This window comes from Pelophylax lessonae (assembly GCF_965119305.1).
Source record: "Pelophylax lessonae genome assembly, chromosome: 1".
In the NCBI taxonomy this organism is placed as follows: domain Eukaryota; kingdom Metazoa; phylum Chordata; class Amphibia; order Anura; family Ranidae; genus Pelophylax; species Pelophylax lessonae.
The window spans coordinates 623,803,745-623,818,846 of NC_138768.1; the positions used below are offsets into that span (position 1 = coordinate 623,803,745).

Below are 15,102 nucleotides of genomic sequence, written 5' to 3' on the forward strand. Positions count from 1 at the left end.
GACTCATTATGCCTCAAAAATTATACGTTGGGCTGTTTGCTTTCCAAAATGGGGTCATTTTATGGGGGTTTCCATTGTCCTGGTGCTCCAGGGCCTTCAAAAGTGCGATAGGTTATCAGGAAATTATATGTGTAATTTGTGCTCCTAGAATGCCGGACGGTGCTACTTGGATGTTAGGCCTCTGTATGTGGCCAGGCTGTGAAAAAGTCTCACACATGTGGTATCGCCATACTCAGGAGGAGTAGTAGAATGTGTTTTGGGGTGTAGTTGCAAGTATACATATGCTGTGTGAGAGAAATAACCTGTTAATACGTCAATTTGTAAACAAGAAAAAAAAAAAAATCTTCATTTTGCAAAGAGTTGTGGGAAAAAATTACAACTTCAAAAAACTCACCATGCCCCTTATTAAATACCTTGGAATGTCTACTTTCCAAAAAGGGGTCATTTGGGAGGTATTTGTACTTTCCTGACTTTAGTGTCTCAAGAAATGAGATAGGCCTTCAGTACATCAGGTGTGGTCAAGTGTGATCAATTTTCAATGATTAGCACCATAACTTGTGGACTCTATAACTTTCACAAAGACCAAATAATATACACTTATTTGGGTTATTTTTACCAAAGATAAGTAGCAGTATAAATTTTGGCCAAAATTTGTGAAGAAAATTTACTCATTTGCTAAATTTTATGACAGAAACAAAGAAAAATTCATTTTTTTCACAATATTTTCATATTTTCAGTTTTTTTATTTATAGCACAAAAAAATAAAAACCCAGTAGTGATTAAATACCATCAAAAGAAAGCTCTATTTGTGTGAAAAAAAGGACACAATTTTTTTATGGGTACAGTGTTACATGCCTGAGTAATTGTCATTCAAAGTGTGAGAGCGCTGAAAGCTGAAAATCAGTCTGGGCAGGAAGGGGGTGAAAGTGCACTGTAGGCAAGTGGTTAAAAATGACCCGCACTGGATGTTAAATATGCTTGGTCTATCATATTAATTCTTCTTTATTACTAAATCTACAGCTTTTTGATCATTCCTATGTACTGTAAGCTGAAAATATCAATGGTTACCTGAGACCTGGAAATTATTTCCAGTATTTCTAAAGACTAAAAGGGAAGACAAATTTAGAGTTACAGTTTATATGTCATAATGAGTGAGTTGATTTAGAGTGAATGTTTTCAACATGCTACATAAATCAGGACTAGGTGTCAACAAGATACATAAATCAGGAGTAGGTGTCAACATGCTACATGAATTAGTATGTGTCGATACCCTACATTTAACATGCTACATAAATCAGGAGTAGGTGTCATTAATAATTTGCTTATATTATAGTAGAGAAATTTGCATGCTGACAAATACACTGCTCAAAAAAATTAAAGGAACGCTTTTAAATCAGATTATAGCATCATATCAATGAAACTCCCGGGATATTGATCTGGTCAGGTAAGTAGCAGTGGGGGTTGTTAATCAATTTCAGATGCTTTGGTGTTAATTAAATTAACAACGGGTCCACTAGATGGGCAACAATGAGACAACCCCCAAAACGGGAATGCTTTTACAGGTGGAGGCCACTGAATTTTTGTTTCCCTACTCATTTTTTTCTGTTTTTTATTTGGCTAGAGTCAGTGTCACTACTGGTAGCATGAGGAGATACCTGGACCCTATAGAGGTTGCACGGGCAGTCCCAACTCCTCTAGGATGGCACATCAATATGTGCCATTGCCAGAAGGTTTGCTGTGTCTCCCAGCACAGTCTCAAGAGCATGGAGGAGATTCCAGGAGATAGGTCATTAGGAGAGCTGAACGGGGCCATAGAAAGTCCCTAACCCATCAGCAGGACCGGTATCTGCTCCATTGTGCAAGGAGGAACAGGATGAGCACTGCCAGAGCCCTACAAAATGACCTCCAGCTGGCCACTGGTGTAAATGTCTCTGACCAGACAATCAGAAACAGACTTCATGAGGGTGGCCTGAGGGCTCGACGTCCTCTAGTGGGCCCCATGCTCACTGCCCAGCACTGTGGAGCTCAATTGGCATTTGCCATTTAACACCAGAATTGGCAGGTCCGCCACTGGCGCCCTGTGCTATTTACAGATGAGCAGGTTCACCCTGAGCACATGTGACAGACGTGAAAGAGTCTGGAGAAGCCGTGGAGAACGTTATGCTTCCGGTAACATCGTTCAGCATGACTGCTTTGGTAGTGGGTCAGTGATGGTCTAGGTATATCCATGGAGAGATGCACAGACCTCTACAGGCTAGACAATGGCACCCTAACTGTCATTAGGAATCAAGATGAAATCCTTGGACCCATTGTCAAACCCTACGCTGGTGCAGTGGGTCTTGGGTTCCTCCCGGTGCACGACAATGCCCGGCCTTATGTGGCGAGAGTATGCAGCCAGTTCCTTGAGGATGAAGGAATTGATACCATTGAATGGCTCCCACGCTCCCCTGCCCTTAATCCATTAAGAATACCTCTGGGATATTATGTTTCGGACCATCCGATGCCGCCAGGTTGCATCTCAGTCTGTTTAGAAGCTCAGTGATGCCCTGGTCCAGATCTGGGAGGAAATACCCCAGGACACAATTTGGCCACTCATTAGGGGCATGCCCTACGTTGTCAGGCATGCATACAAACACGTGGGGGTAATACAATTACTGAGTACCATTTTGATTTGCTGCAATTAAATTTTAGCAAAATGGACTAGCCTGCTGCATAATTTTTCACTTTGATTTTCAGGGTGTCTTTGAATTCAGCCCTCTGTAGGTTGATCATTTTAATTTCCATCAAACCATTTCGTTCCTAACACATTACCCAGTCCATACCAGTATAATTTTCCAGCATTATATTTTTTCCCATTGAGATCCGATGTGTTTTCAAAGTGTTCCTTTAATCTTTTTGCACAGTGTATATATATATATATATATATATATATATATATATATATATATATATATATATACATATATATATATTGACATACAGAATGTATCAGTAATAAAATAAGTTATGGATCCTAGTTCCTGCAGCAACATCACAATTTTCTCTCTGCAATGACAAGAACCCTGCAGTCTAATTATGAAGGCACTAATTGGCTCAGAGGGAATAAATGTGTTTCTTTTTTTTTTTTTTGCAGAGTCGGAAGGCATTGACTTTGGAAAAAAAATAAGTGTGCCTAAAGACATCATGTTGGAGGAACTGTCTATGCTAGGCAACCGAGGGGCAAGGCTTTTTAAGATGCGACAAAGGAGATCTGACAAGTACACTTATGAAAACTTTCCATATGAAATGAGGCCACAGACACAAACAAATATAAGTGTAAGTATGGACCTTAAAGTTAAATAAGTCACAAAAATAAATGTTATTGAATAGTTGTACTGCTATGAAAAGCAGTGTCGATTTTTGCAAGATCAAGCTGACTTTCTAACCTTCAACTTATTACTAAGTCTTTTACAATGAGGCTGAAATTATGTAGCTTCAATGCCAATGGCATCATTACTTTACAACTATTACCCAAATTTTGCACATATAGTCCCTTGCAACTGTTTTTTTCATAAGTTGGCAAATTCGTGCCAGTGTTTTGTGGGCCTGGTTTACTATTTGCTGAAGAGTTAGAACCCCTGTCAGGTTCTGTGTAACTTTTTGTCCCAAAGAAAAGGGGAAAGGAGAAATTCCTTCACTGACAGATGTCAACAGACTCAGGTCAGAAAAAAAACTCCTAAGGGTGATACATGTTCTACCAAGGGGGTGATTTCCTTTCCCTTTAAGGTGATATCCTCTTATTCCTGTCATGTTACAAAGACAGGAAGTAAGGGGAAATCCCTACATAAGGAATACTGAGAGGAATAAAGACGTGACAGCTTCAAACCATTCCTAACCTCTACGTCAGGGGTCTACAAACTCTTTAAACAAAGGGCCAGTTTACTGTCCTTAAAACTTTAGGGGGGCTGGACTGTGGGAGAGAGAAAAGAAAATGTCCTGGTGTCACTGAAAGTAAACAGCGTCCCCTCTTTGGTATTAGGGAAAGGAATAGTGCCCCATCATTGGTATAAGTGGTAGGAATAATTCCCCCATCATTGGTATCAATGGGAGGAATAATGCCCCATCATTGATGTCAGCAAGAGGAATAATGCCCCATCATTGGAGTCAGTGGGAGGAATAGTGCCCGATCATTGGAGTCAGTGGGAGGAATAGTGCTCCATCATTGGAGTCAGTAAGAGGAATAGTGCCCCATCATTGGAGTCAGTCGGAGGAACAGTGCCAGTGGGAGGAATAATGCCCTATCATTGGTATCAGTGGTAGGAATAATGCCCCATCATTAATGTCAGGGAGAGGAATAATTCCCCATCATTGGTATCAGTGGTAGGAATAATGCCCCATTATTGGTATCAATGGGAGGAATAATGCCCCATCATTAATGTCAGGGAGAGGAATAATGCCCCATCATTGGTATCAGTGGTAGGAATAATGCCCCATCATTGGTATCAATGGGAGGAATAATGCCCCATCATTGATGTCTGCGAAAATAATAATGCCCCATCATTGGAGTCAGTGGGAGGATTGTGCCTCATCATTGGAGTCAGTGGGAGGAATAGTGCCAGTGGGAGGAATAATGCCCTATCATTGGTATCAGTGGTAGGAATAATACCCCCACCATTGGTACCAATGGGAGGAATAATACTCCATCATTGATGTCAGTGAGAGTAATAATGCCCCATAATTGGAGTCAGTGCGAGGAATAGTGCCAGTGGGAGGAATAATGCCCCATCAATGGTGTCAGTGGAAGGAATAGTGGCCCATCATTGGTGTCAGTGGATGGAATAGTGCCCCATCATTGGTGTCAGTGGAAGTAATAGTGCCCTAGTGTCAATGGCAGGAACAGTGAGAGTGACAGTGAGAGGAATAATGCTCCAAGAGCCAGATAAAAGCAAGCAAAGGGCTGCAGTTTAGAGACCACTGTTCTACCTGAAGCTTGGCAGAAGAAAAAATGCTTTGAGATATTTCCAGCATAAAGCTTTTAAAAACATGCAAACAGTATTACTTATAAAAGTGTGGAAAACAGTGTAAAAAATCGAAATGAAAGTTTGTAAGTAAATATGAAAACAAAAGTATTTTCCTGTCCCACTTTTAGCATTAGGCCCCTTGCACACAGGGATGTCTAGCTGCAGTGTATCGCCCACAGCGTTTTAGTGTGCCCAGGAGGGACAGATACGTCGTCCTGCAGTCTGTCAAAGCCAATTGCAGGCTGTGGCTGGACAGAGCTGAATGCTGCTCTTATCCTTCCCAGACACACTAAAATGCTGGGAGGGACGCACTGCAGCAAGACAACCCTGTGTGCAAGGGGCCTTGAAGGGCTGATTCATTTTTTTCTTAAAATATAGTAAAAACTGGAAGCCATAAATGCAGCAATATATTTAAAGTGGTTTAAACCCTCACATATACTCAATGAAGTGACTATTCTCAGGTGATACAGAAAGATGAAACAAGTCCTAATATATAAGGTGTACCTCTTTGTCTGCAGTCTTCTCTTGCCTACATCCATTTAAAGTCCAGAATTCATAAAGCTTGTCTGTGCTGTCAGAAAAAATGGGGCAGAGAGTTTGAATTACACTCTGCAGAGCTCTGTGAGGAGAGTTCTGAGAGCTGATTGGAGGGAAAGGGGCACCCCCCCCCCCTTCACACAGCAACAGGAACAGATCCGAGGCTATGAATCACAAGCTGTGTGCTGAAGTGCCCTACCCCGTCACCTTTTTTCTCTTGGTATCAGGAAAACTTATCAGAAGTGACTCATGCTGATAGCAGAGGAACTAGGCAGCGGAGAGAAATAACACCTAATGCTCTGGACACTATACACACTATAGAGGGATGTGCTTTGTTCATATTTCATGTCTAAGGTTTACAACCACTTTAACTTCATAGATTCAAATATGGCTTTTATATTTCCCCTTTAATGTTGTTGTTTATATTGTGGAAATGTAAGCTTAAATGTGAGTTACGGCCGCTTCACACCAGAACGCAGGGCGGGATTTGCACGTTCCATCTGCGTTTCCCACATCGTACTGAAATGCACTGCCTTTGGGATCTGCTGCAGGTGCCAATGTAATGTGAAAGGCAACTCAAGTGCAGATCGCTAATGCAAGTGAACTAAATTACATGGTACTGCAGTACCATGCTGTCTGGTGCAGGGAATTTTAAAAACTTGTGCATGCACTTTTTTTCCCGCATTACAATTAATAGACTGCAAAATCGCACTGTACTGGAACACGTGGGAATTCGTTGGAAAGGCATAGCACAATCCTGTGTGATTCTGGGGTGAACTGGCCCTTATGGTTAGGAAAAATTACCCTGGATAAATAAACAAATCTAGGTTTGGTTCTTTGAGGCAAAGGGGTGCATGCCTGGCACTGGGAATGTCGAACTTTAGAAATGTGCGATACACTGGAGTAAAAAGCTCCCATACATGATCTCGAGCAATTATTCCCTATTTTTAATTAAATCCAGAAAAGGGCAGCATTGCTGAGAATCAATAGTTCAACAAGACAATTTCAACTTTAGTATATAAAGCTCAGATCTCAAATACTATGTCTGCACTCACAGTAGTGTAGCGTGTACAGTGCCTTGAAAAAGTATTCAAACCCCTTGAAATTTAATACATTTTGTCATGTTACAACCAGGAACGTAAATGTATTTTTTGGGGATTTTATGTGATAGACCAACACAAAGTGGGACATAATTGGGAAAAGGAAGGAAAATGATAAATGTTTTTCAAAACTTTTTACAGATGAATATCTGAAAAGTGTGGCATGCATTTGTATTCAGCCCCCTTCACTCTGATACCCCTAACTAAAATCTAGTGGAATCAATTGCTTTCAGGAGTCACTTAATACATAAATAGGGTCCACCTGTGTATAATGTACTCTCAGTATGAATACAGCTGTTCTGTGAAGCCCTCAGAGGTTTGCTAGAGAACCTTAGTGAACAAACAGCATCATGAAGGCCAAGGAACACACCAGACAGGTCAGGGATAAAGTTGTGCAATAGTTTAAAGCAGGGTTAGGTTATAAAAAATATCTTAAGCTTTGAACATTTCACTGAGCACTGTTCAATCCATCATCCAAAAATGGAAAGAGTATAGCACAATTGCAAACCTACCAAGACATAGCCGTCCACCTAAACTGACAGGCCAAGCAAGGAGAGCATTAATCAGAGAAACAGCCAAGAGACCCATGGTAACTCTGGAGGAGCTGAAGAGATCCACAGCTCATATGAGAGAATCTGTCAACAGAACAACTATTAGTCGTGCATTCTACAAATCGGACCTTTATGGAAGAGGGTCAAGCAGAAATCCATTGTTGAAAGAAAGCCATAATAAGTCCCATTTGCAGATTGCGAGAAGCCATGTGGGGGACACAGCAAACATGTGGAAGAAGGTGCTCTGGTCAGGTGAGACCAAAATTTAACATTTTGGCCTTAAAGAAAAACGCTATGTGTGGAGGAAAACTAACACTGCACATCACCCTGAACATACCATTGACCAAAACAATGACAGAATTTAGAATGATAAATCTTTTAATGATGGTCGGCCGAGAAACACATTAACCTTTCAATATATTTAGTTCGTATCGTTTGTTCGTTCGTTTATCGTTTGATTTTCAAAACTGTTCCTTAGATTTTTCGGCTCTGAAAAGTTAAAAACGATTTTCGATTTGTGCCCATTAACTGGACGAAAAATGAACGATCGGACCAAATGACAGATTTTCGAACGATCTTTCGGCTAGTGTATGGCCAGCCTTAGTATTACATAGTCAGGTTGAAAAAAGACACAAATCCATCTGGTTCAACCAACAACAAAAAAAAAAAAAACAGTATTGAAAACCCAACCATACAATCCCATTTACACAATCCTATACCCGCAGTTGATCCAGAGGAAGGCGAAAAAACCCAGCAAAGCATGATCCAATTTGCTACAGCAGGGGAAAAAAATCCCCGAGAGGCAAACGGATATTCCCTGGATCAACTTTACCTAAAAAAAAAATTTAGTGCCCACTTACTGTATATTAAGTACACCCAGGAAAGAATCCTGACCTTTTTTAAAGCAATCAAGTGAGCTAGCCAGAACCACCTCTGGAGGGAGTCTATTCCACATTTTCACAGCTCTTACGGTGAAGAAACCCTTCCATATTTGGAGATGCAATCTGTTTTCCTCTAGATGTAAAGAGTGCCCCCTTGTCCTCTGTGTTGACCTTAAAGTGAGCAACTCAACACCAAGTTTACTATATGGACCCCCTATGTATTTATACATGTTGATCATATCCCCCCTTAATCTCCTCTTCTCAAGAGAGAATAAATTCAGTTCCTCTAAACTTTTCTCATAGCTGAGCTCCTCCATGCCCCTTATCAGTTTGGTTGCCCTTCACTGCACTTTCTCCAGTTCCCCGATATCCTTTTTAAGAACTGGTGCCCAAAACTAGACTGCATATTCCAGATGAGGTCTTACTAATGATTTGTACAGGGGGGAAATTATACCTCGCTTACTGGAGTATATGCCTCTGTTAATACAAGAAAGGACTTTGCTTGCTTTGGAAACCACTGCTTGGCATTGCATGCTATTATTAAGCTTATGATCTACCAGAACACCCAGATCCTGCTATGGATTCCCCCAGTTCTACTCCACCTAGTATGTATGATGCATGCATATTCTTAGTCCCAAAGTGCATAACTTTACATTTATCAACATTAAACCTTATTTGCCACATAGTTGCCCAATGAAACAGTGCATTGAGATCAGCTTGTAAATTGGAGACATCCTGTAAGGAATTTATTCCACTGCAAAGCTTGGTGTCATCTGCAAAGACTGAAATTGTACCTTTAATCCCAGACCCTATATCATTTATAAAGATATTAAAAAGTAAGGGTCCCAACACTGAACCTTGGGGTACACCACTGATAACCTTATTCTATCTTTTAGCCAAATTTTCTATCCAATGACAAACCGATCTTTCCAAGCCAGTAGACTTTACCTTACACATTAGCCGTGTGTGGGGAACTGTGTCAAACGCTTTTGCAAAATCCAAGTATACTACATCCACAGCCACCCCTCTGTCCATGGTTTTACTTACCTCCTCATAAAAAGAAATCAGGTTTGTTTGACAACTTCTCTTTCGTGAATTCATGCTGTCTGTTGCTTAAAATATTTTTTTCCAGCAAGAACTCATCTATGTGGTCTTTTATTAAACTCTCCAGTATCTTCCCGACTATAGAAGTTAAACTAACAGGTCTATAGTTACTTGGCAAAGACTTTGATCCCTTTTTAAATATAGGCACCACATTGGCCCTACGCCAATCCAGTGGTACTATTCCAGTCCTAAACGAGTCCCTAAAAATTAGAAACAAAGGCTTTGAAATTACAGTGCTCAATTCTTTTAGGATGCGTGGGTAGATGCCATCTGGTCCAGGCGCTTTATCCACCCTTATTCTGTCTAAATTGTTTTTGAACATATCCCTTTTGAGCCAATGTGGATCATTTGGGTCTATGTCAATACCATCCTCATTATGGTCATGAGCTCCCCCATGCTCCTTTGTATATACAGAGCGGAATAAAGTATTTAATAAATTTGCCTTCTCTTTGTCCCCAGTCACCCACTCCTGATTATTTTGTAAAGGGCCTACATGCTCAGACCTGACCTTTTTACTGTTAATATATTTGAAGAATTTTTTGGGGTGTGTCCTACTATCTTTTGCAATCTGTCGTTCATTTTGAATTGCGCCCTTGATTTCCTTTTTACATATTCTGTTATATTCTTTGTAACAATTAAACAATGATAGTGTCCCTTCATTTTTAAATTTTTTTAAAAGCTCTTTTCTTTTTATCTATAGCTTTTTTAACTTTGGCCGTGAGCCACATAGGTTTTATTTTTAGCCTTTTAAACTTATTACCCATAGGAATATACTTTACAATGAGTTTGCATAAAGTCTTTTTGAAAATTTCCCATTCCTGTTCTGTGCTCATCAATGCCAATATTCCCTTCCAGTCTAAATCCTGGAGAGCAGCCCTCATCCTTGGAAAATTTGCTCTCTTAAAGTTAAGTGTTTTTGTATTTCCTGTATGCGTTTTTTGGTTACAGCTAACATTAAATGAAATCCTATTATGGTCACTGCTACCCAGATGTTCTTTTATATGAAAATTATTAATAAGCTCTGCACTGTTTGAGATTACCAGGTCCAACAGAGCATCATTTCTAGTGGGGGCCTCAATAAACTGCACCATAAAATTGTCTTGTAATAGGTTTATAAATGTTTGCTCTTTAACTGTTCCAGCAGTGCCATTACTCCAGTCAATGTCTGGGTAGTTAAAATCCCCCATTATTAACACTGTCCCAGCCCTTTCTATCTGTGCCAGGAGCTGAGTCTCCACCTCTCCATTAATACTGGGAGGTCTATAACAAACTCCAATGATAATCCTTGTATTACGCACACCCATGTACATTTCCACCCATACTGCTTCAGACTCAGCACACTCTCCATCAACTAGGTCCTCTTTCACACTCACTTTGAGATCACTTCTCACATAGAGACAGACACCGCCACCCCGCCGTTTTACCCTGTCTTTCCTGAAAGAGAGCATAGCCAGGAATATTAATAGCCCAATCATATGAAGAATGAAGCCAAGATTCAGCAATACCAATTAAGTCCTAGTTCTCCTCGTGCATCAGAGATTCCAAGTTACCTATTTTGCAGACTTCTGGCATTGGTGAAAAAACACTTTAAATCATTGTCACATTTTGCACACTTGGCACATAAAATCCCAAAAAATACATTTACGTTTTTGGTTGTCACATGATAAATGTGTAAAACTTCAAGCGGTATGAATACTTTTTTAGGGCACTGTAAATGACTACAAAAATGCATGATACTGTTCGTTGGTAATGGCACCCCAAATGTGTCTTGCAGGACACTAAGTTTTACCCACAAAATCACGAGACAAATACAGCAAAACACACGGTTAAAAACCACCCAAAGCAGGTAGTTCAAAAAGGTTCATGAGCTTCCTTGCTATATTTGTAACTTCTAGGGTAGCCCATTGAAGCACCACATATTCAGGAAACAACATGCATATGCGCAATGCCTGACATTGTGCTTCATAGTGTGAATGAAGGCTAAAGATAATGGATTCTTTTATCAGTGTTTTCACCCAAGATTTACACACCTTTCACTCCTAAATTTACCCATTTTAACCCAAGATTCAGTTTGAAAAATGGGTGACATTTCTGTCACTGTGCACTTTGCAAAGTGCAGTTGCACAATTAACTTTTTTTTTAATCAGAGGTATTAAATCTTGCCCGGATCAAAGTTAGCAACATTAGTGTGAGTCAGTAAACTAAACTATGACTCTGTGATCAATTCGTCAGTTTGATAGCAGGGTTTGAGAACCATAATTGTGCATAGATGCTTATTTATAGTTCTCTGCTGCAGCCAGGGCCAGATAATCATCACTGGAGCCTGGAGGCACAAAGGGTTTGGTTCCCTTCCTTAGGATCACAAGACATTTCCTTGTTCTTCTTGTCCTGATTTGGCATATAATATAGTGGTAATGTGTAAATGACTAATCCTGCTTATAAATAAAAACAATGCACTGCTACCTCTTTGGCTCTGGTGCCTACAGGCAAGTGTCTGTTGGTGATTTGATAAGATGAGTCACTGAGATCTTGAGGAATGTAGAATTCAGCTTTACATGCATTTACATGTGTGAGAACAGCATTACAGGAGAGAGCAGAGAGAGAAAAAAATGTATTTCCTGTGCAGAATATACAAGCATATACAAGCACACAGACTCTAGTATATCACTACAGCGCCATCTATAGTTTGGAGTGCATAGTACACGCTGTTCAACCTCCAACAGTGCCTACCGTGCCTTATGGTAAATATGGTTAGAGCCCTGACTGCAACATTGCTGTTCTCAAAACAAGGGAAACTTTAAGTGAAGGACGTAAGCTCACCACACACATTACAATCTGTCTGTACCATCTGCAATAGATTTACCAACAGATATGCAGAGCAAGTGCCCAACTGATTGTATAGAGATTGACTGGATAATTTAGGTGGATCCTAATATTACATAGTTTTGATCGATCTAAAATTGATTGTACAGAGCTTATATAGTCAGATTTTAACATGTGTGGTGAACCTAAGAAAGGTTTATTGCTGTCTCAAAGTGGTTAAACAGATAATGTTCCCTGAACTACCAGGGAGGAACATTTTAATTGGTATGTGAAAGACAAGAAATGAAATACGAATAAGCAAAGATCTTTGTCCAAAACTTTACAGTTTCCCTTTAAATATTTTTTCTGCACCTAGTAATTACAGAATTGAGAGGGCCAAGACATTCATCATTTGAAAGTACAAACAGCACAAATACTGGGCACACCAAGAAATTGTGTTTATCTTGCCTAACCTTAAAACTCATATTATTAATCAGCAGATTCCCATGAACAAGCAGATATTAAGTAAAGTATCTTGACACTGGCACCCTGCTTAGTATAGTTTCCTTGGAAGCCATCACAAACGGTCGTCATGGAAACCTGAGAAAATGCTATGGCAATTTTTTTTAGAAAATCCGAAAGACCACCTCAACAACATGAGTCTCCTAGGAAACTAAAGAAATTATCAGCTTAACAAGAAGTGTACTCTAGGGCGAAAAATCAAATATTTCAAACAGCATTTTACAGTACTGATAGTGCTAGATGGTTGACCTAAAAGTTTTTTCTACTTTTATTTTATTTTTATGTATGATGCTTTTACTTCTATACTAGTGTGATGAAGTTGAACTCTATATTTTATTTTTTTGTTATAGTTTGAACAAAAATAAGAAAATCATCTTGTGGAGCTCATTTAAAGAGGAGTCCCAGACTGGGGTGAAAAAAAATAAAGGTCAGCAGCTACAAATACTGTAGCTGCTGACTTTTAATATAAGGACACTTACCTGTCCAGGGGCCCGCAATGTCGGCACCCCAAACCGATCCATCCATCAGCTCTGGGTGCAGGCGCCAGGATCTTCACTAAGGGAAACAGGAAGTAAAGACTTTTTTTACAGCCTTTTTCCTACTGCGCATGCTTGAGTTGTGCTGCGCTTTCTGAATACCCCACTGTCTTCTAGGACCTGTGTGTCTCCCAAAAGGGAGCAGAGGGGAAGGAGGAGGGGCCGGGAATTACATATTTTGCCGCACAAAGATCTTTCCTGTAAGTGTACCTGGTTTTGACAGGTATCCACTCCCCCGAAAGGTGACAAATGTGGCAGCGGAGAGGGGGGGAAGAAGAATCAAGCGGAGCTTCCCCTTTTGGGTGGAGCTCCGCTTTAATAAAGTGTATGTAAATGTAAAACTTTTTCTTTTTTAAGTATTATCTAGAATGGGGAAGGGTTTGACCCTCTGTCACGGTTTTGTTGCTGTCTATATTTCAGCTAAGGCGATCCACCCTTTCTGTTTGTCCTGGTGACTACTTTAAGAAAGTGATGTGAAAACCCAAACTTTAGAGTTGTCCTGACAGCAAGAGGAAAGGGGAAATCTTCCATTGGGGACCAATATTCTGGTCTAAAATAGGAACTCCTCTCATTTTGGTGAGATTTCTTCTCACTTCCTGTTGCATCTCAAGCAGATGCTTAAGGCCCCTTTCACACATACGGTCCGTTCAGTTCATCAGTTCAGTCACATCAAAATGTATCAGTTTTCCATCAGTTTTTCGTCAGTTGTCATCCGTTTTTCGTCAGTTGTTATCCGTTTTTCATCTGTTTTTCTTCAGTTGTTATCTGTTTTTCATCCGTTGTCATCCATTTTTCATCCGTTTTTCATCCGTTTTTATGCGTTTTTCATCCGTTGTCATCCGTTTTTCATCCGTCGTCATCCATTTTCATCCATTGTTGTCCGTTTTTCATCCGTTGTCGTCCGTTTTTCATCCGATCCATTTTTTTGACGGATGAAAAATAGGGCATTCATACGTTTAAAAAAACGGACATTGACGGAAGATCCTCCTTTGGAGGCTGCGCAGTAAGCATAATTCATTTACCTGTCTTAGCAATGTAGGTTTATTGTCCTCAATGCTTCTGGACATCCTGGCCAGCACTGAAACTAATCCTGTATGTCTAACACAGTCTTCATCGGGCTGTAAATACCCCAATGTCTTTGGGCTAGAAAACTGATTGTAATTCTCAAAAAAAAAAATAATACCAGTATAAGAAGTTTGGCTTAGAGTAATTGTGTGTGATTACTAACAATACATAGTTACATAGTTAGCCAGGTTGAAAAAAGACACAAGTCCATCTGGCTCAACCAATAAAAAACAAAAAACAAAAAAAAAAAAACTGTAAATCATAAAAAAAAACAGTAAAAAAAAAAAAAAAAACAGTAACACATTACAATATTGAAATAGGTATTATTATTATTGCTAGTGTAATGAAAGTTTTTCTTTTTCTTTGCTTTTTATGACTGCTAAATCACCTCTTTCAATACATGCTTGCTGTGGTGTTAGGGGTGAAAAGGCCTAGAATTGACACTAGGGCCCTGAGATATGGTATAGTGAGCAAGACTGGGGAGCTTCTGAGGACAGGGTAGTTAGCTGGAAATAATAATAACATACACTGACAATTCCTGTCTGCAGGACTGGTTCTTAGTAATGCACTGACTATGCTGACAGTTCTCCTGCTACCTGTTCTTGATTTAGACATACTTTATGTTAAAGCAGTTGCCCCCCCTCCAAAAATTCTAAGTCAGCAGCTACACATACTGTAGCTGCTGATTTTTTTAATGAAATGTTTATTTGGATTTTACAAGATATATAAGAAAGCAATATCTGCTGACTTTTAATATTAGGACACTTACCTGTCCTGGAATCCAACAATGTCAGCACTGCAGCCAATGTTTCCATCGGCTCTCGGATGCTGCCGCCGCCATTGCCGTAAAGGGGACCCGGCCGTGAAGCTGCAAGGTAAGGGTCCCTACTGCGCTGCGCTCTCTTACTGGCCTAGAAGCAGAGGAAGTGGGAGGGAGGAGGGGGCCGAGCTTCTGATGTACCTCGCGGCGGCGAGGTACGACGGAAGTGGGTACAGGGTACCTG

At 40.1% G+C, this 15,102-nt stretch overlaps 1 protein-coding gene across 1 annotated transcript in view; it reads left to right on the top strand.

Moving 5' to 3' along the window:
• Window positions 1-15,102, top strand: part of MYOZ2 (myozenin 2) — a 167,083-nt gene that overhangs the window by 100,990 nt on the left and 50,991 nt on the right. Inside the window, exon 3 of the mRNA XM_082243004.1 lies at window positions 3,134-3,315. Coding sequence (XP_082099130.1) covers window positions 3,134-3,315 — 182 coding nt within the window. The remainder of the gene's footprint in view (window positions 1-3,133; window positions 3,316-15,102) is intronic.